General features: G+C 40.7%; 1 protein-coding gene across 1 annotated transcript in view; it reads left to right on the top strand.

Annotated features, from left to right (window-relative positions):
* Positions 1 to 26,964, top strand: part of grm8b (glutamate receptor, metabotropic 8b) — a 120,595-nt gene that overhangs the window by 15,687 nt on the left and 77,944 nt on the right. The window contains exon 3 of the mRNA XM_071458530.1: positions 23,948 to 24,164. Coding sequence (XP_071314631.1) covers positions 23,948 to 24,164 — 217 coding nt within the window. The remainder of the gene's footprint in view (positions 1 to 23,947; positions 24,165 to 26,964) is intronic.

The following is a 26,964-nucleotide window of genomic DNA, read 5'->3' as shown; positions in this document are numbered from 1 at the left end:
TCATCACCACCAACCGATCCATCTCCCACCGCCTGCCTGTGTTTCATAGATCTGCTGTGTGTGTGTTTACTGTCAGTGGAGATGTTCCTACAGTGGATTCTGTCAGTCACTGAGCATCTGTGCTGCAGGATAAAGAGGCGATAAAACAGTGCAGCTGAGTTTCATCTCTTAGAGGTTTTTTCAAGGTGTTTAAGGTGTGAAATATCTTAACAACTAGGTGAAAGATATCCAAGAAATTTAGTACAAACATTCATGGTCCCCTGATGATGTATCCTAATGACTTTGATGATCCACAGATTTTTCTTCTAGCGCCACCAAGAGGTTGACATTTGTGCTTTTTAGTGAAATTTCTGAACATCTACAGTACTGGATGGATTGCCATTCAATTTGATGAGACATTCATGTTCCCCTCAGGATTCATTATAAATAAGTTTCAATGTAGTGCCAATATGAGGTCAAAATAATATACCCCATACATTTGTGACCAAATAGCTACAAAACTAAAGACATTTCCATCATCTACAAGTGTACTTTGTGTTTAGTTCTAATTAGCAAATGTTAGCATGCTAAAACACAAGCACAGTAAATATTATATGTGCTCAGCATCAGAGTTGCCACTGTGAGCATTGGGAGCGATCACCGATGTCTCTAAGCTGCTGGTATGGCTGCAGACATGTTTCACATCAGCAGATATTTTTCCTTTTACACCAAAGACAAGAACGAACGTAACTTGAAGCTGGAAATGTGTTTTGCCTCGATCACGAAAATGCAGCAAAGGACAGTTGCAACTACATTATCTGTCTTTGAGTCTCGGGTCTGTATCAGAGAAATTTTATGTTATTTTCACTGCAATTAATTATCATGGTGATCGATTTCATCATGATATTGGAAATTGTTTAATTGGATGACGAACCCTTGAATTTACTGCTGCCACCCCCATCCCCCACCCAGCTGTTGAAACCACAGTACCTGCGTCATGGCTCTAAGAATTTTAAAGTCTTTTGATCAGTCTGACTACAATTTTCTTGGATTCTTATACCTCTGTGCCGGCGACAGCCAGGGCCGGTGGTGTGTTGTTTTCAGGTTGGACGTCCGTCCCCTCATCCCATTCTCATGGACACGATATCTCAGTATCACCATGAAGGAACTTCTAAAAATTTGGTACAAACATTCACTTGGACTCAAGGATGGACTGATTCGATTTCAGTGGTCAAAAGTCAAAAGTAAAGGTCAGTGTGACCTCACAGAACACTTTTTAGCAATAACTCAAGACTTCACAGCGCAATTATAAAAAAAAATATCACACAAGTGGTTATTATTTTGTATGAGTGTGGATAAACAGGGGTGTAATCTGAAACTAGTCTGAGTGGCAGAGGCAAACAACCGTGAAGCGGTAACTCTAGTTACTCATAAAACAGGAATGTTTTGAGTCACAGTGGAGATTTGAATATGACTCTGACCTGAGTGGGTATGTTTCTGAAAACTCCCCGTAGTGAAAACTCAGGAAAATTAACATCTTGAAAGAAACATCGAGGAGAAAATAAAAGTTTAAAGAACGAACACAATGACAAAAACAACCAGATTTTCACCACATTTAATAGTTAAATGTCGCCTGTTTGTCATAACGGTGTGTAGGTGAAACGCCTTGCTCAGAGGCTCTTTGGCAGCGTTTTTTTGGGGGGGAGGGTTTTGTTGGTCGGCTGTTTTTGTTCTCTCCGCTTGCTGATTTTTTCAGGTCGGCCTGAGGCTTTGCTCTCGTCCCGCCCATGCTCTCTGACTTGTAGTGAAATGCATCGGTGATGTTGACTCACAGCGCTGATGACTGCTGACGGTAACCTGACATTTATTGGGCTGCGGATGATGTTTTCCCCCGAATGAGTCGGGTGGAGGAGGAGCAGGAGCTGTTGTCTCAGGAGGCTTGCTCATATGTGCGGGAGCCCTCTTCTTCTGTCTCTGTACACACTTCATGCTTCATTTGTGTTTCCTCCACACTCCCACACACTAGTCTCTTTGTGTCTTCTGCTCGATTGTCACCTCTGAGTGTGTCAGCGGCTCAGACTGCTGTGAGAGGCCTTTTATTCTGCATTCACTGCTGCCGGTTGCTGCTGCATGACAGGACCTTGATTAGTTGGAGTTCATTATTTCCTCCATTAAAGTTACAATATCTAACTTTTCAGAATTAAAATCTCTAAAAATGACCCATGTTATGTATTTTTCTAGTTGTGTATTATCCTACATGTTTCCATCAATTCTCAAACCTAAAGAAATACATGATTGGTTTGGTCACTCGTCAATGACATCAGATCCCCTTTGTGCATGTGTCAGCATCAAAACTGACTTTATAACCAGTTTAACTTCATATTTTTACGACAACTTTTTAGGTCTTCGTTGCTTTTAACCGGATGAAGGATTTTAGTCATGTCCTGACAATCTGACATCTGTGAAGTTGTGATATTTCCCATGTGACAGTGGAGCTTTTTCAGACGTTGGCACCACAGGAAAGGTCAGGAGATAAGCAGACCCAAAGGGATTCATCCTCTGAGGACCATGTCTATCACACCAAATAAAAGGTCACTTTGCCTGGTAGTTGTTGAGATATCTCACTGTGCCTTTCGAAATCCCATGTTTCCTGTTTTTAGCCATTCTAGGGATGGTTCTGAGGTTGTTTGGTTGGTCCACCACTTTCATAGAAACTGAAATATCTACACGACTATCTTAGTTACCTAACTTAGTAGAGATATTCATGGCTCCCAGAGGATGAATCCTAATAACTTGTCTCAACATAATTTCGTTGAATTGTAATGCAATTAATTATGTAATTAATAGTCTTGTTAAATTACTTGTTTGAGGTGCCCCCTGGTGGTCAAGTGACTTTAAACCCTTCTGCCAGTTTAGGTGACAGACATGTTCACTGTCTGCAGCAGTTTCAGATTCTTTCTGTTTGCTGGTTTTTGTGAGAAGAGTCAGACTCCTTCCTGTGTTTTCTGGCTTTAGGAGAAGCTGCAGCTGAAGAGAACAGCTATTGACACTCTGACAGCTTCAGATTAACATTTTAAAGCTGAAGTTAACAGATGCAGGTTTGAATCTCTACAGGAAGTCAGGATTCATTTGATTTCACCAAACAAGACTCTTCTTCTGGTTAGACCTCAGACCTGGACTCTATGTGTCCCCCACTCACCGTCTGGTATTTGACAGGAGCTCTTGTGGTTTGTTAGAAAAACATTTCTGTGTCTTGTGTCTGACTGTGTTTTTTTGTTGTTGTTGTTGTTGTATAAACGCTTCAGGGAAAGAAAAGTCGCTGTAATTCAGCAACAGAGACAAAAGCATTTTTTCAGAGCAGCAAACAAATCACCGCCTGCCCTGCTGCTCCTGCAGCTTTCAGCTAAATGGTTTTGTTTCTGTGCGGAGGAGGCTATTACCTGGACGAGTCCTTCTGTGACGGTTTAATCACAGTGTTCCCCTTTTGTCTCCAGGCTGTGCTCTCACATACCGAACTCTTGTGCTTTTGTTATTTTTCTGTGTTTCCTTAAATGACTTAATCAGAGTACACTTAACACTGGAAATGAGGGGGACTAACTCTGGAAAGCAGCTTGTTCCCAACAGCTTTATCTTATCTAACATCTTCTTAAGATTCAAGGGATTTCCCTGACTCTGCAGGTGCATACCTTGAATTTTATTCTGGGCTTCCAGGCTTTCAGTCACTGAAGCTGTAGACCTGAGACTTGACCTGGAGTTGATTTAAAAGACTCTCACATAGTCAGCCCTACCTCCACCCAGTATCATTCTGCTATTAGGTAAAAATACTCTGGCTTGTTTGCACTTCATTAAACCAATCACAGTCACTTGGGGCTTTGATTAGCTCTAACTTTTCCGGTATATACCCTTCTTTCAAGGTTAATCCAGTCCTCTTTTATTATTTATTCTGGATTCGTCAAGATTTTATCCCAGATTTTTGAAGGTAAGTCTGGATGTCTTGAGATTATTTCACACTTTTTTAGGGCTCTTATTTTGGAGTGTCCAGACTTTTTAAGGTGTTCCTAGACTTTTGAAGGTTATCGCTAATGTTTCAAGGATTTTTTTTCACTTCTCAGTTTTATTCTAGATGTTTCTTATTCTGGATTTCATTTTCATCTGAGACTTTTAAATTTGATTTATGATGTTTCAGGATTTCCTCAAAGGTTTCAGGACCATTTCTGTTTTTCCGGATTTATCTTGGATTAGTCTGAATGTACCCCCAAATGTTTAAAGTTAATTAGTACTTTTTAGGGTTATCCTGAACTTTTCTAAGGTCTTCCTGACTTTCTAGACTTATTAAGGAATTTTCAGGGTCATTTCAGACATACTTTTTTCTGGATTTTTCATGATTCAACAATATCAGGATCAGTCCTGTTACCTGGTGCAATCATATCAGATTTATTCCCATATTTTCCGTGTTCAGTTTTAGGTTGATGACTACAAAGATAATCTGGATTTCTTCCAACCCCTTCAGTCTTCTGCATGTGTGCGCTGACCTGAGTCATTACACACATGCATGGTGATGCTTCCCACTGCCGGCTGCTCACGGTCGTAGAATGCCGGGTCAAAATGAAAACATGTCGTCTCTTTCCAAGCCTCGGGATGGTGATGTCACAGCATGTCGTCGCTAATGCTCTTCCAGATTATCATCAACCGGCTCCTCAGATCGTCTCTTCACGTCTCTGTGCAGAAGACGAGTGTCGCCGTGTCGTTTTGGGGTTAAGCCGTGGGAGGGCGGTCTTCCTCCCCTGCCGCAGGAAGTAATGCTTGCTGGCAGGCGTCTGCCAACACTCAGCCGGCGCTCAGCCATCATGTAGGCTGCAGTGGAAGCTCACTGCTCATGAAGTGGACCACCAGGTGGACAGAGACACAACCACTGCCTTTTGCTTTGGTGTTCAGGAGCTGAATATCAGTTACATTTTATTCAACCTTGTTAACCACAGAGCTTTGATTACACAGAAACAACTCTCAATAACTCTGTAAGATACAAGTCAAACAGCTTGAATAACTAAACTGCAACATCTGGATGTTCGCAAGTGAAAACCTTGTATCTCCAGCTTTAAACAGACAAGGGCTGAAATGATGAGTTTAACGGCCGTGTTTTTCTTCTGTGATAGGAAACTGAGTATCTTAGTGTTTTAGGAGAAAAAAAACAATTTCAAGACTCATATCTGGTCGTATAATTGCAAATGGACCTAAACTTGCAGTGTTTTCTGACATTTTACAGACAAACAGATAATTGATTAATTCAGAAAGTAATTTTCTGAGTTATAATAGTATTAAAACACACTTGATATTTCAGTTTTGAACTTCGCAGCTAAAAAAAGTTTGACTCCAAACCCTGAAACTTTAATGTTTTACCCAGCAGGATGTAGAAATCTTCAACTCTGCATTGTTTGAGTAATTTTCATATTTTAACTAAACTGCTCTTCTGATTGTTAAGAAGCCTCCAAAATCATCCCCACTCTTAAATAATAAGAGACAAATATTTAAGTAGATGTTAATCAACTGTTTCAGGCTTCAGAGTGTCTGATGTTAAACTGATCATTAATTAGTTTTCTACTTTTAGCTCCGGAGGCTGTTTGTCTCACTGCGACCTGAGCTGATCTTTGGAAATGTCTCAGTGATGAGGCCTCACAGCTGATCGCAGGTCAGATCTGTTCTCTGTCCCATCATCGTCTGCAGCTCTCCATCAGCGCTGATGCTCATTGGTCCTGACAGCTCCCCGCTGCTGATTGGTTTACTAAACCTGACTCCCCCACCCCCACCCCCCTCCCTCCTTGGGGCAGTCCTCCCGCCTGACTGCAGATCAGCTGAAAACCTGCTGCCTGTCATCACACTGTCACTGTCACACAGAGAGAGACTGAATGTACAGACAGCTCATACTCACATCCAGTCGATGTTACTTAGAATAAAATGAGAACAAATGTTTCTGTCCAGTTCATAAGAAGATCCTCGTGTATCTCCAGAGTTTAAAGGAATAATTTTGTGAAACACTCTTATTGTGTTTCCTTCTGACTGTGAGATGAGAAGCTGGAGATCAGTCTCATGTCTGTGTTAAGTAGAAATTGGAAATAAAGGCCTGGCTCCCGTAAAGCTGAAATGATTAGATGATGGACAGCAACATTATAATTGTTTTAGTCACTTTCAAGCAAAAATGCCAAATCCTCGCTGGTTACAGGATCTCAAATGTGTGAATTTGCTGCTTTGTCTTATTCACATTTTGGCAAATCATTGCCATTATTAAAAGTTGCTGAGTTAGCTGTTATTAGCCGCCATGGATGTCGAGTAAACTATCACTGGATCACTTTGATACTGAAGAAAAGGTAAAGTTCTGCAGATAAAATGAGCTTTTCTGTGATTTCTAAGTGGATTTATAGACATTTATTCACGATGGACATTAGGGATAAGGATACTCTTTGGAAGGAACAACAAAGCTAAAAAAAATCTGTCTGTGTGTCTAGATCTCACTGAGTTCTGATCAGATCTTTGATCAGCAATATAGGTTTTATAGTTTTGATAAGTGACCAACTCTGTTACTTGTACCAGCCCGCAGGGATCAAGCAGTGTTTTGTGGCCTTTTCCTTTGAACTGACCTCTGACCTGCGCTCTGCTCCAGCTGCTGATTTAAGACACATCATTAAAAAAAGAAGCCGAGGTATGGATGAGCTGCCATTTTCCTTCAACAAAGTCAATTAAGAGCCACATATTGAGAGCAGACTGCTGACATTTCACTGGCATTTCAGTTTGTTCTCTTTGATAAAAAAACACTTTTAGCACTTCAGAAAAACCTGCCGCCTGGATCAGATCAGGTTTATCCATCAGAGACATTAATGTCCTCGTTCCTGTGACAAATGAGCTTCAGTCAGACACACAAACTGCAGCAAAAGAGCTCTGCTCCACACATGAAACTGGACATAACAGATGATGTATGGATAAAGCGTGACTATAAGAAAAAAACAACACTGTTCCATTAGTGATTATTTAGATGTAGAGTCACTACTAGAGGTTTTATTTAAGTAAAAATCAATTTCCTGTGGCATTTCCACAAACTCTGCTTTTGAAATTTTTCTGGAATGGTAGTGATCTGAAAAACAACTATGTGAAAAATCAAAGGTAGCAACAACATAATTATTAAATATTTTTAGTAAACGCACAAGTTCTAAAAATAATCCATTAACGAATGTTCAGTGAAAATGTATGTCATTAGTTTTCATGCCAGATATGCTGTTGAGAAACCAACAGATGAGTGAGTGTTGAAAAGTTAGAAAGACACGTATTCAGAGACGGACTTAGATACAACTACCAGACTACGGTTTTCGCCTGAGGAAAGGATGAGTAGAAAATTCCTTTTTGCACAATTTGGACCTTTCAAGTTAATGTGAGGATTCACATTTAGAAACTATTAGATTTAGTGTTCCTTTTTTTTTCTGAAACAGATTCCCCACAGCCGTCATCCGTTTGGCTTGTAGCCTCTGGCACACTAAGCTATGGTTTAGCATCTTATACGAAAGTGCAATTTAACTTTTTGTTTTCCACTGTTTTTTTTGTGCAGTTTGTTATTTGTATCACTTGTGGTAATAAATGTGGTTAACTGGCCATAAGGACGACTGGGAGAAATCCTGGTGGGCCTCCCCATCAGTCAGCCTGTGGACCATATGGATCCGGCCCTGTCCCTTTACCGACCCTCTCTGGATGCACACCAGAGCTGCCGTGTGTGTGTTCCCCTACCGGGCTCATTGGCCAATCACAACCAAGTTTGAACCCTTGTGATGTGTGAAACATATTTGACACTGAACTCTGATCAGAGCTCATTTTAATTAGTCACTGAAAACATTTGCAGCCACTTGGCAGTTTCCTCCTGTAAAATATTCCACTTCAGCTTTGTTGTGTTTATTCTACAGGAGGTGTGAAGCTGTGAGTCATGTTCAACTCAAACATGTTTTTAAAACCAGGACAGTGTGAGGACAGTGGCCAGGACTGTAGAATAGAAATAAAGTGTTTGTTAGATATTAAATAAAACAGGGGCAGAACATCAAAGCTTCAGAAGGAAATCCTAACATTTCTCAAACTCCCCCTCCTCCTCTGTCCAGATTTCAGTAATTATTTAAAGACATTTCACCAACAGAGAAACAGACAAAACAAACACAGCTTTCTTCCAATTTTTCCTTTGTGTCCTGTTCCTCTGGAGAGACTTGGTTTTCATAATGACACAGGCCATATTTTCATTTTCAACTGATTTTCTAAAAGGGAAAAAAAGATTACTTGGACGGTAACCCTGATTAGGACCTGCGGAAACCATTGTACGTTATAATTTGAGTTTTTAAAATTCATAATACAAACTTGACAAAAGACAAAAAGGGAGGGGGGCAGTACCTATTTCAAAAATCACAATTAAGTAGTAAGCTGCAAATTAATAAATTAAAGCTAAATGTGAATTAGTCCATATAACCTGTTTTCTTGAGCCTTCTTGAGCCTTGTAAAACGGGCCAAGGTGAAATCTCTGCAGCCTGGACACGTGAACCTCCCGCCCCTCCAGTTTGTCTCCTGACTCCTCATGATGAATTTCTCAGTGACTTCAAAGGCCAGACTGACACTTCTGTAGATCAAGATCTGACCTTATGATAAACAGGACTCGTTTCCCTTTCAAATCCTCTTCTCTCTCATCAAACGCCTCCTTGATAATTACAAAATGATGGAGGATAGACAGCCAACTTCAAAGGTCCCCTGTGGAGAAAAAGCCCAACTTTAGAAAAGCAACAAGCTGGCCAAAAAAAAAAAAAATCAGAAGGACAGAAAATGTCCAATACATCCTGTCAAACTGCTTCGCAGGAGGCGAGGACGGAGGTGTTAGATCAGATGGAGAGCAGATGCAGGAAGATGGAGTCTTGTCTAACACAGCCTCAGTGTGTTGTTACATGTGTGAGAGATAGAAGAAACTAAGAATTGAAAATCTGTTGTGTTAGACCATAATGTGACACTGACAGCTGAAGGGGATAAAATCAGAATTATTCCCAACCTTCGAAACACCAAACTGTGGTGGTGAGACTTTAGTGCTGAAATCAATGAGATCCACCGACTAATTTTCTGGTGGGGTTCCTTTTATTCTCCTAAGGTACAAGCAGTGCAAGCTTTGAAATGCTGACACTACAACTCAGACTATCTTAATGAACCAAATTCTGCTGTGAAGTATGAACAGATTATTCTAGTGAGTGTACAAAAATATTATATTTCAAACATACTCATTGTGACTAGTGGATTCCCATTTTGGGCTTGACTTCAACCTTGTTGAGCTTTGACAAATGAATTTGCAGAATATCAGTGACCTAATGCTCCATGACAAAACATGTGTTAGACTTTTATGAGATAGGAGTTCATAGTACAAATACTTATTTTCAATAAAATATCTTAATTTCTTGTCCAAATTCCAAATTTTGATTCAGCTGGTTGATGAAAGTTGGCAACCATGGTTTATATGGTGGCCCAGACAAATGCAAAAGCCACAACACAAATGTAAAGCACAACATGATTACAAAAGCCACAACACGAAAAAGCAACAACACAAATGCAAAAGCTACACGCAGGAGGAAAAAATGTTCAGCAAGGACTTGATACAGGCTGATCAGTTTTAAACAAAAAGTTTTTCCTGTAACTCCTCTTTACCTTAAAATGTGACACAGTGACACTTAACATCCCACTGTTTCTCTTTAAAAGGTGCTAATTTTCTTCTTCTCTCCTTTCTATAAATCCTCTAAACCTGCTGGAAGTCCAGCGCTCGCCCCCGCACATAATGAGCCTCTGCTCCTGCCTCAGCAGTCACCCCCAAAAAACCCAACAATTAAATCTGCCTGCGGTTGGAGCCCATTCTTATTTAAAGAATGGTCAGTAATTAGCTGTTTTGAGCCCAGCACTCAGAGTAATGGTTGTTTCCCCTGGAGACCGAGCTGTACCTCCCTGCTAGAGATATCGAGGTGAACCTAAACCAAAATCCTCATCTTCACTCAGCAGTGAATGAGCAAGTAGAGCTCAGGTCTGACAGACAATATCAGAAACACCCTCTCAGTTTAATACAGTTCACTAGCAACACACACTGCAGCCTCCAAAGTGAGCAGACAGTTGTAAAAAGTATGAACCAAAACTGTGCCGATGCAGAGGACTCCAACAAATTTCATCCACAGAAGAGCTCTCATTCTGGCCGATAAATCTATTATTGAGCAACACAAACAGTAAGCAACACACACCACCTGCAATATACCTCATATGCTGCTATTTTGTAAATTTTTGTAATTATTGAATTGTACATATTTTATGATTATATATTATTTATATTTTTAGTATGATATTACATTACATTTAATCATTTGGAAGACACTTTTATCCAAAGCGACTTACAAGTCGTATTTTTACTGACATCTTGCAGTTTTTCTTTCTTGTACTGTCCACTTTGCTGCTGTGACACTGCAAATTTCCCCAGAGTGCGACTAATAAAGCTCTATCTTAATCTTAAAAGGACCATCTTATTAGTTGTAGTTACAACTACTTCTTTCCCTTCCTTCCTCTGGACTAGCTTGTGCTGTTGCACCAGTTTCAGTGAGTCAGCGATCTCTCATTCAGCAGTTTTTCATCAGTCTTTATGAAAAATGAAGTAAGTTCCTGAAGTTTACTTTCTATATTCTAAGACAAATCGCAATCTACAGCAACAGTTGCTATAAAAGATTGATTGGATTTTTAGCTATTAATGGAGTCATAAATATCTTTCTGTTTTCAGATATTTTGCAGACCAGGGCTTTTAAAAGTCTGACACTGGGACATGTATAATTGTGCCAAATTAGATAGTAGCTGTCCATGTTCGCAGTGCAACTATGGATGCACAGACAACCATTACTGGATAATTTTAAGGCTAAAGAAAAACTAAAGTAGAAGAAAACTAAAGAAAAAGAAAAAGTTCCTCTCCAGACGTGTTTTAAACAATGTAAAAACCTTCTGCTACATCAAAAAGACTCAGCAACATGTCTCAGACCCTGACTCAGGAGTTTTTGAGGAGTTTATTGTGACCAAAATTGGCGACCATTAGTCATATCAGACGGGTAAGCGTTGTTAATTGGTTATGTTATTTGTTAGCTTGTAACTGGCAGTGGCTGACACAGTGTCAGTGGTTGTGCTAATGCAGACTTTTACACTCTGTACTTACTTACTTACTTAAGCTCTGGGTTTATTTTGCTCCACCCCTTCTCTCCACAAGTTGACGGGATTGGTTTCTTAGGTTTATGACGTATGAATCCCTAGCTGTCTGAGGGACAGGGTTTTGACTGCTGTTTGTCTCATGATATGTCGAAAGGTTAAAAACTTGATTTTCATCAGATGGGAACTCTAAAAATGCGTTGATTTTCAGACAAACTCAGGTTTTTTAGGGGGCATCTTTTTTCTATGATTTCTTCTTCACAGTGGACATCAGACAGAATAATATTCTCAGGAGATGAAAGTCACATTGACTGTGACAACACGTGTGTCATTTCTGTGTGTTCAGATCTGACTGAGTTATGACTCCATTAAGGAGTGCCAGTTTTGATGCAAATGTCTCAGGGTTTAAAGTATCTTAACTTGTCTCCATGAGCTGTGTTTCGCAGCCTCTGCTACAATGGCTTATTGTTGCTAAGTGGGCCAAATACAAACTGAGTGGGTGAGACTCACTCAGCTTTACCCTCGCAATTTGAAAAACTCTGTTGTAGACCTAAAGATCAAGAAAATTACAGACAAATTTCAATCTTTTGTGATAATTTGACAGTAATGAAAATGATCATTTCCAATAAAACCCTTCTCAGTAGTTGAAATAAAGTGAAATAAAACTGAAATAATAATAATATAAAATAATAATTGAAACAACATTGAAATAAACTGTTTGAAACTGTATGAGGTTTAATTTTGTAGTAAATGAGGTTAAACATACAAAACTGCAATAACATTGGTTTAAATAGCGTCATTGTCAAAGACTTTTGCTAAATTGCTCTCAGCTCCAAAAAGGTGGAATAATCCAGACTTTCTTAAATGATGTCCTGCAGCACTAGACATCATTACAGCTGAGAAACGATCTAACCTGACAGAGTGAGGTTTCCCTCAGCAGGATGGATGGATTTTAGGAGGAGGAGAAGAAGGAGAGAGAGAGAGAGAGAGAGAGAGAGAGGGAGAGAGAGAGAGAGCAGGCAGGCAGCTGCTTCTCATGGTCATAAATTTAAATTGTCAGGGTGATGCTAACGCTGGAGCTAATGAGCAGCAGCAATGAAGATAAATGTTGTAAACATTCCCGGCTCATGTCAAGGTGAACTGATAGAAAAACCAACAACATCTCATTTAGGTTGTTTCAGGATCATATATGAGCAGCGTGATGAGCATGAAAAGGCTGCGAGCTGCTGCAAACTGTTAAACTGTGTTTTCATGATGAGCTGATCCTTTCATATGCTAATGTGTTTGAGCCGCAGCTCGTTTCCAATTAGACCTGCTGAAGTTTGGCGTATCAGTTTGACAAAGAAACAAAAAAATCTGAAACTGTCAGTGTGTAACCTGTCTGATAGACTGTCTCAGCGTCTGAGGTTAGAGCTGTCGGGCCGCTCATCCTCACAGACTGAGAGGAGATAATTATTCTCTACACATCTTCAGTGTTTGTTGCGTCACTTTGAGTCCTCTCTTGTCCTGTAATCCTTGCTCTCTGCAGGACAGATACTTTATCCAACAGCTTATCTATAGTTCTAGTTTTATAATAATGAGCAAATAACAAAGGTTCAGTGGTTCATTGTCACCACTGTTATGGTGAGGTCAGAGACAATCCTACAATTTACAAATGTCCCCTAGAGGCCTCACATGCAGACTAGCTGTAGACGCTACAATTTACAGATCTCCCCTAAATGCCTCACATGCAGAATAGTTGACGCTTCAATTTATTGATTACCCACTGTCGGTAGACTGACAATTTACAGATATTCATTGAATGCCTCACATGCAGGCAACGTGAAGACGCCAGCTACATCATCAATGGCCCCACTTAGGGGTCTTTTTTAGGGCAACAACAGTACAAGGGTAAATGGGGTTTTAAGTTGTCAGTGCAAACTGGACCAATATAAGGGGCCAACGGGGGCCCCTTTCCTGATGCAGCAGGAGAAAAAATGTATGAAGCAGACAGATGCATAATTTCATATACATGATTAAAAAAACCTGTGATATAGGTCAGTCTTAAAGATTAGTGAAGTCAACAAAACATTAACGCTGCAGTAATCAACATAGCAATGTCATAGATGTCAATGACACTGACGTCTAAACTGAAGATGGTAAATGTGGTATACCTGCTAAACAGCATGTTAGCATAGCCAGACTATTACAGAGCCTGATAGCTCACAGGTTTGATCCCTCAGCAACAAACAGTGGTTCTGTCGTTCTGTCTGCTCAGATAAAATAAAAACTCTGAATCAGAGAATCTGTGGGTTAGACTTCACAGCAGCAAGTGGGTCAGTCAGTGTTTGAGGCCTGGATGTGTTAAAGTGGGACAGCCCAAATAAATTATGTGTAAAAAATATACTTACAGTGCAGAAAAGGCTGCTGGAGCTTCTTCCTGCTGTCAGCTGCTGACAGAGAGAGAGAGACGGCCTCTGTTGGTTTTTCCCCGTCGACTCAAATCGCTGTGAGAATAAAATCTGACAATCTACATTTTTACCATTAAATTAATTCACTGTTTGGTCTTAAAGTTAGCTAGTGGGTGAAATTATGTCACCTGTTGCACTGAAAGGTGTTTAAAAAATATAATAAGACAAGAGAAGACTATAACAGACAGAATCAGCTTTGATACTGGGAATGCAAGAAAAAAAAAATCCCCCTGCACCCAGCAGCCCAGGTGTGGGATGGGTGCACCGGTCTGGCCCAGTTTCCGTGAGTTGATGAAGCCAAGCACTTGTGGTCTCTGCCCGCTGATAGAAGTGATGTTACGTGAGAGGTCGAGGCTTCAAAGTGTGTGTCGAGTACAGCTGAGCTTTCCCGGTGAAGAGTGAATCGTTTTAGTCGTATCATTTTCATTTGACAGTGTGCGAAGCCTCGCTCCTCGTCTGACCCCGTGACTGCTTTTTGACCTCAGAGAGAAATTATGCATTTTCACAGCTTTTGGTTTATGCCACTGACTGACATGTTAATGCCTGGGTCACATGTGTGTGTGGCGGTCCATGTTAAAAGGGTTCGAGCAGCCACACAGCCTGTGTGGGACACGTGGCTCACACACTGCTGCTAAAGCGTGTCATCTTTCTCTGTGTCACATATTTATATTTTTTATGCGTGGCCCATTTGGTTTCCAGCAAAAACAGACAAGGAAAGCATCTGTTGATGTCATATTGACATCATGAAAGTAACAATACATAAAATTGACACCTTTCACTACAGTTTCAACATCTGAATATTCAATGAAAATGTATAAATAATATATTTTTTAACCATTTTAGCAGCTGCATGTGGAGACAGTGGCGGCCACATGTACTATATGGTCATAGCAGAAAGGCAATGAAGGCTATAATTAGATCATCAATAATTAAACAGGTGAAGGGCAGTATTTTTCCAGTGCGTGCTCTCTCTCTCTCTCTCTCTCTCTCTCTCTCTCTCTTTGTCCCACTAAGTTATATATGTTTTTTTTTTCTCACCTTTTCCATTACTGAGGCCTGGGGTGCATGTTTGGTCCAGTAAAAATTGTTGTTTTTGATTCTGTATTCATGAGTTGCTGTTTTCCTGCTGTTTGGATTAGGTCTCTCATGGTTTTCTTCTTTCCAAAATGATTTGCATTGGGTTTTGGTTTTGGTCCAACTGGTAGAAGATCTCTTGATAGACCCAGAACACTTGGGAGCCTTGGGAGCCCCTGAGATTAGATGGAAAACGTTGCTGGGGAGCAGGACATGAGGAATACCCTTCTTACCCTGCCTGCTCTTACCATGGATGGATGATTTGTTTCAGATCAGGAACGTAGAAGGAACTGTGAGATCTAGAGAGAACTAAACGCCTCCTTTGTTAAATCCAAACAGACTGAAGGTGTGAATGCAATGACGACAACCTGCATGACAGCTGTTCACCCATGAAATACACTTAGTCTGTTCAAACATCGCTTCACTCTACATCGTATGAAGGCGAGAAACACCCACATACACATTGCCATATCTGACTGTGTATATCCATAATGCAGCAGCTACTCCACACTCCACTGAGCTGATGTGCTGAACACATCGGAGAGAATGTTTCTGAACTGAAGGACCGTTCTCAAAGCTGAGCACTTTACATAATCCCCCCGGGGCGGCGATGAGATCAACGTTCCACGGTCTTCAGCAGGACGAGGACAGAATCTAAACATTGAACTTAAAGCCAAGACGTTCTGAGGACAGCTTGGCGTCAGGCCCCGGTGTGTTTGCTTGTTTACTCAGCAGGCGGCCTGGATGCTGACTGACATTTGTTGCCTCGTATGTTTGTTGTTTTTGGCAGCTCCACCTCCTCACCGCTGACACCAGGTGAGAGCTGGCGTTGGTTTTTGGAGGCCAAATGACCGGCTGGCTGTGACACAGAGCCGGCAGCAGGACGGACACATCAGTGTCCTCAGGCTCAGACAGGTCTGAGACGGGACTGGACGGAGCTCAGAGAGTCAGCAGGACTGTTGAGTCCATCGATTTTCGTCGGCTGTTGGCTGGTTTCTGTTTCTCAAATGAATAAAGTGGCAGTGAGGATGAGTCGGAGTTATTTTTAGGAGAAAACAACACCGGTACATTAGTTCTGATATTTTTTTCAGTCTTCGAGAATCAAGGAAAGGAGATGAAAAAAAAGCATTTTAATCAGGTGGAGAGCAACAGTGACAGCAAACGACTGTGAATCCTGACTGTACATCTATACAAACTATTGTTGTTTGTCCAAACTTTGCTCAAACTGACAGCATTTTATTTTGAATTCTGGAGGAGATCCCAGAGGTTTCACTGATGCTGAATTTTGGAGAAGTGAGTCTAAATTATGCAGCAGTCATCTAGAATAATTCCATTGTATGGAATGATGAGGCCATTAAAACAGAGTCTTGGATGAATATTTCAGTCAGTGGTCATATGTTTATTCTTATAACTGTGATTCAGCTGATGTTCAAGGCTTTTCTCCTGGAAACCATGTACTACTAATTGGTTTTAATGTAATTGCTGCCTGACTATGTTCAGAGGCAAAGTTTTCTCTGGTAGGAAGGGATACTGTTATGTATAGATGTTGGTCAGAGTTTGGGGTGGATGGTGGATCAGTTCAGGACACTGGAGGCCAAAGTTCATATCCCGAGTCCTGTGTAAGAATCAATGCTCTTTGATTAAAGGATAATTCAGTTATTTTTGAACCTATTTTCTGATCTTTGTTGGTTTGTCATCAGGGAGTTTTTTCCTCCCCACAGTCGCCAAGTGCTTCCTCATTGAAGGAACTGTTGGGTTTCTCTCTATAATATTGTAAAGTGTAGATCTTAAGTGCCTTGAGATTACATATGTGATGATTTGGCACTATACAAAGGAAACTGAATTGAATTGGTTTAAATGATTAACAAGGACAAAAATATTGAATGAAAACACTACAACTGGAACCATGAATCATCTGCAGTGTAATTGATTTGTCCCGGTCAAAGTACATCCACTAAGAGTGCTTGTTTTCACCGCTGACGGCTTCATTAACATTTGGTTTTACCATGTCTGATATTTTGACATAGTTTGTCTCCTGTACAAAAGAACATATTTCTGTATACAGACCTTAATATACAACATATATATAATATAATATAATTGGGATCTTCAGTCCAACCAAGAAAGAAAAGACCTTCCTGTTCCACAGCTCTGCAGGCAGATTGTTAATCTAAGCAGATATTTATTTATTTATGCATTTAACCCACAAAATCAGTCATATGTGGCATATCGTTGACAGATCCTCAAGAGCACCTCTCTTCTGTGTAAATCGTGTGTGAAAAAAAACGTATTTCAACACATGGTTTTAGTTGAAATGAAAGGATGTGATATGAATATTTGTTTCATTGTTCTGTTTACAGCTACAGGTTCTGAGGAAACCTGTTTTTTATGTGGCGTTTACATTCTTTTGACCAACAGAGTTAAGTTATTTCCAGAGTTGAGCTGGTAGTTGAACTTCAGGTGTCTTTACCTCTCCAGTGTGTGTATGATCTGACTGTCTGCTGCAGAAACTGTGGCGTTTCAGCATCATCTGAAACAGTTCAGAGACGTGTGAAGTCCCTCAGTTCACTGTGAGTCACTTCAGAAGAAAATATAAAACACACATGAGTTTATTTTTCCTATTTTTTTCTAATCACATGCTGAACATTGGTTCACCTTGTCTCCTCCTCTGAGCTTCAAAAGACTGTGAACCGTCAGAGACGTGTGACCCCGGTTACACAGGAGTGTGTGTTGTTCTCTTATGATGATTTTCATATCAGGCTCCTCTAAGGTTCTGATTTCATTCAAAAAGCTTCAGACGTTCCTCTTTTTCAATTCAAATGCTGAGCTCAGCTGCCGAATGACTCAACCACTCAGGACGGTTTCCAGTGTTCGATTTGGAAAGCCTCCTTACGGCCTGGTCACACAAAGCAGATGTTAAAGTGCTGCACTTTAATTCAAGTTAGAGCAACAGACTTACATGTGACTGAAATGTGCCTTTACATTAATGATTCATTGACCCTGTTTCTCATGTGTTGCGGAACATTTTTATGGCTGTTTTTCCATGTAATTATTTATCATAAATGTCGCAGTTTAGTTTTTTTAGAAGCATTTTAGCTACAGATTTCCATCAGACCAATGTGTTGAGTCTATAACTTGTGCTAAAAACTGTTTGAAATTGTCTTCATTTTAGGATTCCTCTAATCTTCAAGAATCAAATGTAATTTAATCAAACTAAATCAGAATGAAAAGAAGTATCGAATCGAGAGAAATGCACCAAGATTCAATCTTACCAGAAGGGGAATTAAAAATGTAAAATTTCCTGTGGGTATTCCTCCTCTGGTTGGATTAATTATGTATTAATTATGGTAAAAATTCAGCATCGGTGCTGCTGACTCAGTTGTGTGCATATAATTTGAGTTAGTATGGAAATTACATTATTCTTTGTGTGCAATTATACAGTATTTGATAACGTATAATATATTAATATATTATTTTCAAATTGTCATCTTTGTGTGTTCAGGCATTTAATTCATTAGATTATTTATGCTTAAAAATATATGATGCCAAATTTCATAAATAACTTAAAAACCTTTGATATTTCTAATATTCATTTTTTATGTTTCTTAAACAATAAATTAATGAAAAAGTATAAAATAATGAATAAGTCTAAGTCAATCCTTATAGACTGTCATGTAAAAATGCAAACTTTACAGCTGAAATAAACTTGGCTCTCAGCCTGGAACAAAAACAGTTTGGTCTCTAGAGCTATTTTCCTTCTTCATAACAAACATACAGGGGATGAATTATTCTATAACTCACATGTTTAAGGCTTAAAGTTATACATAATTGAGGGCTTGGCTGCTTTGAGTGACAGGTGGGTGAGGGTGTGCTTGTGGTAAAGTGGCATGTACTGAAGTCTCAGCTCCACACTGGCCCCACCTCTTGGCTGATTTTTGGATTACCCAGGAGTTAGGCGAAACCTATGGGCGACATCATGGAGGCTACGTCCATCTTTAATGCAGTTATTGGAAGGTTAGATATGGTTACCATGGTTAGGATGAAAGGCAGCACTAAATATATGTCTCTCTTTTGGACTGACTTTGTTTTCATCCAACCTTCTCCAGGATGCATGATAAATTAGGGCCATTACTTGTTGATTAACACTATGTCACAGAGAAAGGGTGGAGGGGATCAAGGGCCCCACAATTCACTTTTCCCCAGGTCCCCAAAGAGGGCCTTATAAAAGGCATGTCTTCTTTAATTTTAGGTATTTAAGCATTTCATTAAAAAAGGAAAGTACCTTTGTTGTTGAGTTTTTTTTCTGGTGGTGACTTTTCAGCAGGGCGGTGAGTCATTCTGACTTCATCCTGAATTCAATTTGATCGGTGCGAGAGGGGAAGATTAAGAGAAACAGAGCAGCAGCAGCAGGAGTCGTGCAGGATTTTACCTTGAGGGCAAAGCTGTTTATTGTCCAGGAAAGAGAGCGATGACAGTAAATAGAGCCTTTACTTTAAATAAGAAAATCAGAGCAGAGTGAACGATGATGGACGTGTGCTGTCTTCTTAGATGGATTTCCTCTTTCACCGTTCAGTCGGGCAGAAAGCTTGAGGCTGTGGCAGGATGACGAGCATCAATCACTGTCGCAGGAAACACCCTGAGGAGGCAGAAAACAGGGAGCGTGTCCTCACATGAAAAGATGCCCACACGTGTAAATCTGTCCTCGCTGTGAGACCAGGTCTGGTTCAGCTCATAGGGTCTCGCTGAGCTTAAGTAAAGGTTTGGTGTTGAGGGTAATGATCGTTGTCAGGGCGTCATCTGTCAACGCGCCACTCGCCCACTGGGGGATGACAGGTCCATCAGCTGCTGCTGTCACTTCACAGTGGGCCAACGTCCAGGTCCAGATCGCTTCTGTTTGTCCCACCGAGACCTCGTGTGATCTGATCAGAGAGTAAAAAGCTCTTCAGTCACCTCCACACTGCAGAACTCACTCCAGCTTTACATGTTTTCATTCCGCCAACAGCCAGGGCCAGAGATGTTATGTTTTCAGGTTGTCCGTTCATCCCATTAACGCCTTTTTTGCTTTAATCTGATAACCACAGGTGAGCCCCCGGGGTGCCCCCTCATTAACAGCTTGAGGGAATTTCATTACATCTGGCACAAAACATTCACTCGGACAAATTCATATACTAATTATGACACAATTTAACACTGATGTCTAATATGGATTCATATCCAAATGGTCAAAGGTCAATTTCACTGTGACATCATAATGTTCTGCAAAAACACATCGAGCCATTATTCAGCTGTTTATTTCAGCCCGTTTTCAGTATGAATCAGTTCAGGGTCAAGCACAAGGTCCACCACTCAAGATCAAATGGAAATATCCATGATGTCTTTTGCAACTTTTAGGACACATTTCCCCAAAATTTACCTTTGTGACTTTGAAAACCACATCCTAAAATAAATACACAGACACAGTAGATCAGTGAGTCTCAACCTGTGGACCAAGGTATTACAAGTTGGCCATTCGCAAAACAGCGCAATTTTGGTGAAAAAATAAAAAAATAAAAAGGATGGTTTAAAATGTATTAAAATTAAATGATCTAAAAATTAATAAATATATAAATAAAAAAAATTTCAGAATATTAAAAATCTAAAAATGTTTAAAAACTCTTTTTTTTCTTGTTTTAAGGCATTACTTGGCCTCTCATTATGGGGTCGGATGTGTAGAGCAGCAACAATGATGATTTTTTTTTTTTTTTCCCGATGGGATGGGATAAAAATCATCCACCCTGACGTCTACGTGACGTTGAGCCAGTGATTGCACGGCTGTGACAATAGGTGCATGAGTGCGCTGGGAGCAGGTCAGCAGTGCAGCCCTCCATTCAGGGCAGGAAGTCATTCAGAAGTCACCAGCAGGATTTTTTCTCTGAGAGTATTTGCAATTTATTTAATAATACATTTGGAACTCGGTGTGAATTCAGCTAAACCCCTTATTCCACAAACCGGCATTTTTTATTGTGATTATTATCATTACTGCTGTAATTTGATGACGTCAAGGTTCTTGTCCACAAAGCTCGCTCAAACAGCCAAATTGAAGTCAGAAGGTTGTTCAGGTTGTTGTGATGTCACAGGACAGTTCATTAAAGGACTACACCAGTTTTTTTGTTTATGTTTTAGCCCATTTCATTCTAATCATATACGTCGCAGCCCTGTTGATAATTTTCCAAATCATCCAGTTTTCAGATTGAAGAGAAAACGATGATGTCGCACCTTCACTTGTGAACTGAAGCTGGAGATAGAGTTGCTGCAGTAGTCTGTTTCATACCTCACCTGCAGTGATACAAAAACTTACTCCTCTAAAAGTAATGTGGACCAGTTTGGTTAGACTACATATGGAGAGACCACACGTCATATGAACTAGTTTGTTTGAAGAAGCCTGAACCTGTTTGGACAGAGTGACAGGGTCGGAGGAGTTTCTTCATCTTGACCAGGATGCTTCCTGGACATCGACCTGTGGCCCATACTTGGCCCACATGTTTGTTTTCTTCTGGCCCAGTATATACCCAGTTCCACAGTGCGAATCTGGCCCATATACGGCCTGATATTAAGATGGTACTTCCACATCTGGACCAATTCTGATGTACACACAGAAGATCTTCTGGCTGTCAGTCAATACCAGAGGATGACAGCCCGACTCTGCCCAGATGTGGAAGTATATGGGCCAGACTCATGCTGAGGATCCAGGAATATGTTAGCCCAGAAGTTTCAACTTGCTATCTGGGGGAGCTTTTCCAGACACACATCCATGTGGGTGGAGCCCAGGTTGGTCAGACTGGATTAATTGTATCTGAATGTGCATGTTGACTCCACAAGCTGAAATCACAGGATGGTTTTTATCTGTGGTGTCTGCAGAGCGCCGTGATCTGCTCCAGTGAGACACAATGAACATTAGACAGGATAAAACATCATAAAACAGCGGTGTGGTCCTTTAAATGCAGCAGCAGGCTGTGTAAGCAGGAGGAGCTGATGCGTTTTAATGGAGCAGCAACTGACGGAGCATCAATAACTGATGCTGCTGTTTATTCAGCCCACAATGCATCATTAATGCTAATGGAGGGTCCCCACCATATCTGACAGAAGTCACAGGGTTTGGATTTTGAGGAGGAGACTGATGCTCCCATCATGCTCTCTGGTTGAACACAGAAATTCTTTCATCCTGACATGATCTGATTTTGTCAACCCTCCTCACCCAGTTTTAATCTGTCTCCAAAATAAGATGTAGAAAACTGTAGAGTTTGTTTGGGTTTTCTAATGCCTAAAGTTAAACCAGTCAAACAAAGGAATGACAGGAATGTAGTTTCAGTGTCAGATGAAAATTTTGTATCTGATGTTTTCATCATCATCAGTGAAACAACACATGGTGCTCATTATTTTGGACATGTTATATTTTTATATTTTTATTTATTGCCTGTCTCCAAGTCTGAAGGATAACATGATGTTGAACCAATTCTCTTAAAATGTTTTAGATAATGTCTAAAAGTTGAGTTCTCTGTCACACTTTTTTTTATTTCAAATGGAAAATGTGCATCTCCAAAGTGAACTCTAAGTTCATCCATCAATTGAACAGCTGAGGAAACTTTTAAAGTGTCTAAAGTCAAGTCAAAACTCAGTAAAGCATCCGGGGCTCAGATGTGTTGTTTGTGCTCAGCTGTGGTGAAAATAAACCTAAGCTCCTCTCTGATGTGTTAAACCTGCGGCGCTCTGATAGTGTCAGCTCTCCGACAGGTTTGTATTTACTGTACAGGCCTTTAATTTGCCTCCTGTCGCTGAGCGAGGCGGGCTGAATGACATTTGTATTGCCGTCAGGCCCTTGGTCATCCGTCTTCCTCCCTCCTCCTGTGAATCCTGATGAGGGTTCCAGCGGCACTCGGCCCAACATCTCGGCCTCTGACTGAAGTGAAATCAATCAGCCCTTCAATCCTTCTCTAAAGGACCATTATCCAGCCCCGCCGGGCCTGTCGGCCTTTCTGCCGCAGGATCTATGACCTGATCCGCCTCCCTAATTCACACAGCAGAGCTGCTAACTAGACTCTGACAAGAAAGTGAACAACAGGACGCCCAGAAGGGTCAGGATTTAGGGTTCAAACTCAATCTTTTTAAATCTCAACAAATATACAGTAGGGTGTTTGGGAGTGACAGTGGACAACATTTAAATGTTCCTCTGAAAACACTGTTTTCCACCTTCCTGTCTGCAGTTAGAAGTTTGGTGTGTACGACTTCAGAAAATCGACACATCTCAGATAAGAAAAAAGGAAAAGTTTAAATTTAAAATATGTATATATATTCTATGGGTATATTTTTGTATATGTATTTTATGTAGTATTTTATCCTTATTTGCAGTATGTCTCCTAAAAATTAAACTTAAATTCTACTAATTCAATATAAAATCTAACAGTTTTTTTGGAACATATCTGCAAAATGTTAATTGACAACATCTTTCATACCACTCCTGTGTTGAAAATGCTTTTTAGCACCAATACTTTTTTTTAGTTCCCTTTGTAATGTCCAGTTGTGACTCTATTATTTTTTCATTCATTCTTAATCTGCTGTCTCAACACTTTCAGCATTGATGTTTCAAATTAAAAGGCTTCCAATAAATCAAAGGACACGTCCCATCACTTTCCTGTTGGGCTTTAGAGTAAAACATCTGCAGGAAGTGTTGAATTTTTTACTGTAGCTAAAAACGAATTTAAAAAGAAAATGGAAAAGTAGATGGAACTGAATTATTAACTCTCAGAATTTATGGTATTTTCATATTTTAATATCTCCATATAATATTTTCTTGCTGAATTACAGCACTCTTATAGATTTTGAGGCTGATTCTAATATTTAATATTTGGAAGTTCTGATATTGACATAAATAAACAACCTTGATACTGTGACTAAGTTACTTCCTAAAAGGATATTTTATAGTTGAAAAATAGAAAAACAAACATCAGTGCCCCCTGGTGAGCTGTTTGTGCTGTAGTTTCTGATACTGATAAATCTATGATATAATATCAGTAACGTCAGCCTGGTCGGTTCCCACTGGAGCTTTAGTGTTGCTGTCGTGGGAGAAATCAGGTTACTGCTTTGCTGAAGTGTGTCATCTAAATGGTTTAATGTTCATACTGTACGACTGCTGCACCAGTGTTTTTATTATTCCAGATGTTTTGACAGTTAAATCTTCTGTGTCTCCACAGATTCCTCAGATCAGCTACGCCTCGACGGCTCCGGAGCTCAGCGACAACACCCGCTACGACTTCTTCTCCCGCGTGGTTCCTCCGGACTCCTACCAGGCTCAGGCCATGCTGGACATCGTGACGGCGATGGGCTGGAACTACGTGTCCACGCTCGCCTCTGAGGGAAACTACGGGGAGAGCGGCGTCGAGGCCTTCGTCCAGATCTCAAGGGAGTCGGGTAGGAAACCTTGAGATGTTCTCTACCAGAATCTGTTAAGCTGCCTGGTTGTTACAGCTGATTGTTCTCCTGCTCGGTGTGTGTTGATGAGGGAACAGGAGGAAAGGTCATGAAACTGACTCTTGATGTAATTACAGAGGAATTTCTCCTTGGCACCCTCCTCTCCTCGGCCTGATTAAAACATTTTCGCACCCAGATGAGCTCTAACATTAATTAGATTGTAAGAGACATGCTGTGTGTGTGTGTGTGTGGGTGGTAGTGTAGTTCAGCTTTCTTGGCTCTGTTGTAATTTGTAGGTGAATCAGAGACTGTGATTGGCAGTTGGAGACCCTCCCATCTTCTCTCAGATCACTTCCATGATGAAGCGTTAAGCAATGATCAAAAGAAAACAAACTTTAAAACACGTCAGCTGCTCTAACTGAAGGAAACTGAGGGAAAATACTTCTTCTGTGTCTTCAAAATTACATCCAGTGGTCTGGATTTTCAGTGTCAGTGAGCAGAAAAGAGGAAAACAAAGGAAATCTTTGACACTATGAAGTCACCTGCGAAGCAAATCGTACATTTTACAAGTGTTTTATTTCTGAACTTTTGTGTTGCCTCACAATACCTTTTGCGTTCCCTCTACAAAGTGGAACCAGCTGTTACAGTGCACTGTGGGCATGTCCGGGGGTCAGGGTGCTGAAGGTGGGCACATCGGCTGAGAGACTGAGAGAGAAAACATGTAGTGACGCATCTAAAAGCTTCTTCTGTGTCATCAGTAGAGTATGTTTACTTGAGTGTTTACTCGTTGACTGAGGCTCCAAAATCAAGAAAAACCTATTATAGTGGAGTTTTGCCATTTCCTCTTTGATTGGCCTGAATATCTTTAATGTAGTGCAGATGGAGATGCATATGAAAATTAAATAGGTTTGTTCTAAATATTATTCTTCAGGTAAAAAGTCAAAGCCTTCAGCAGCAGGAATTGGCTCCATGTGGTAAATCTGCAGACCTCAGTGTGGATCTAACTGTAACTGACTGATGAGCTGCTCCATGTCTGAGCTTGTTTTTACCTTAAGAAAATCTCTGGATAATCTAAATAAATTCTATGATGTCATCAGGATTATATCATATTCTTATTCTGGCATGTAGGCTTGACTCGATATTCAATAATATCGACTATCACGATATTTACTCCCATATATTATATTTTTCATATCATTTTTTTTCTCTATGCAGTTTTGCACAGTCTGCTCCAACCTTAATTTCATTCCTTTATTATTATTGTACATTGCTTATTGTACATTGTGTCTTGGCAGCAGCACTTGTACCTGAAACATAATAATATCAATAATATTGTATATTGTGATATTTGGACTGGACTGTACTGAGATATTATATTTCAGAAATCACACAAGCTGAACAAAATGCAACGTTTTCCATGTTTGTCAGATTTCTCCTCTGGTGCCACCAGAACCTGCACTGACTGTGGCTGTTGCTCTACAGCTGTTTTCATCAGAATCAGAATCAGAATCAGAATCGGTTTTATTGCCAAGTATGTTTCCACATACAAGGAATTTGTGCTGGTGATTGGTGCAATTTAGGATCAGGGGGATCAGCAACAGTGGGGCTCTCTAGCCTTGTTGATGAGGCTAATAGCAGACGGGAAGAAGCTGTTTTTGTGGCGAGAGGTTTTGGTCCTGAAGGACCGCAGCCTCCTGCCAGAGGGGAGTGTCACAAAGAGTTTGTGTCCAGGGTGGGAGGAGTCAGCTACAATCTTCCCTGCACGCCTCAGAGTCCTTGAGGCGTACAGGTCCTGGAGGGATGGTAGATTGCAGCCAATCATCTTCTCAGCAGAGTGGATGATACGCTGCAGTCTGTTATTGTCCTTCTCCGTGGCAGCAGCGAACCAGATGGTGATGGAGGAGGTGAGGATGGACTCAATGATGGAGGTGTAGAAGTTCACCATCATAGTCCTTGGCAGGTTGAACTTCTTCAACTGCCTCAGGAAATACATCCTCTGCTGAGCTTTTTTGATGAGGGAGCTGATGTTCAACTCCCACTTAATGTCCTGTGTAATGGTGGTTCCCAAGAAGTGGAGATGCTCCACGGTGGCCACGGGGGAGTCGCACAGGGTGATGGGGGTGGGTGGGGCTGGGCTCTTCCTGAAGTCCACTATCATCTCCACTGTCTTCAGAGCATTAAGCTCTAGGTTGTTCTGCCTGCACCAGGTCACCAGACGGTCAGTCTCCCACCTGTAGGCAGACTCATCGCCATCAGAGATGAGTCCAATGAGAGTGGTGTCGTCTGCAAACTTCAGGAGCTTGACAGACTGAAGGCTACTACTGTCACTGCAGCTGTTGTCGTGGCTGCTCTTTGCAGCACCTTAGACACTATCATCAGCCAGGAAAACAATATGAAGCCAAAATTATAGCAGTGAGCACAGCTGTAGCCATCCCATGGATATAACCGTCACCATAGGCACAGCAGCGGTGTGTCGTACCACAGTGTAGAGAACCAACCAGCTTCTGCTAATTGTCTAAACAGCTGCAGTGAGACGAACTTGGGGCTGAGCTGCAGCAGCTGCTACAATGGACAGTCACAGCCAACGCACTGTGTTCAAAGCCAAGTCCAGAAAAAGAAATCCCTCCGTAACCTTCCTGCATCTTCTTAGAAAACATCTGTATGACTTTAACATATTGTTGCTGTTTCTGTAAAGAAAGTAAATTGCTAATTTTACCACTTTACATTCAGAGAGCAGAACAGCTGATGACCTCAGATTTGTTTCAGTATCACGGATCGTATCAGGATATATCACTGTATT

This window comes from Trachinotus anak, unplaced genomic scaffold, assembly GCF_046630095.1.
Source record: "Trachinotus anak isolate AG129_WGS33_773 ecotype Australia unplaced genomic scaffold, CSIRO_AGI_Tana_v1 ptg000002l, whole genome shotgun sequence".
NCBI lineage: Eukaryota > Metazoa > Chordata > Actinopteri > Carangiformes > Carangidae > Trachinotus > Trachinotus anak.
This window is presented reverse-complemented; position numbering and strand designations above follow the sequence as displayed.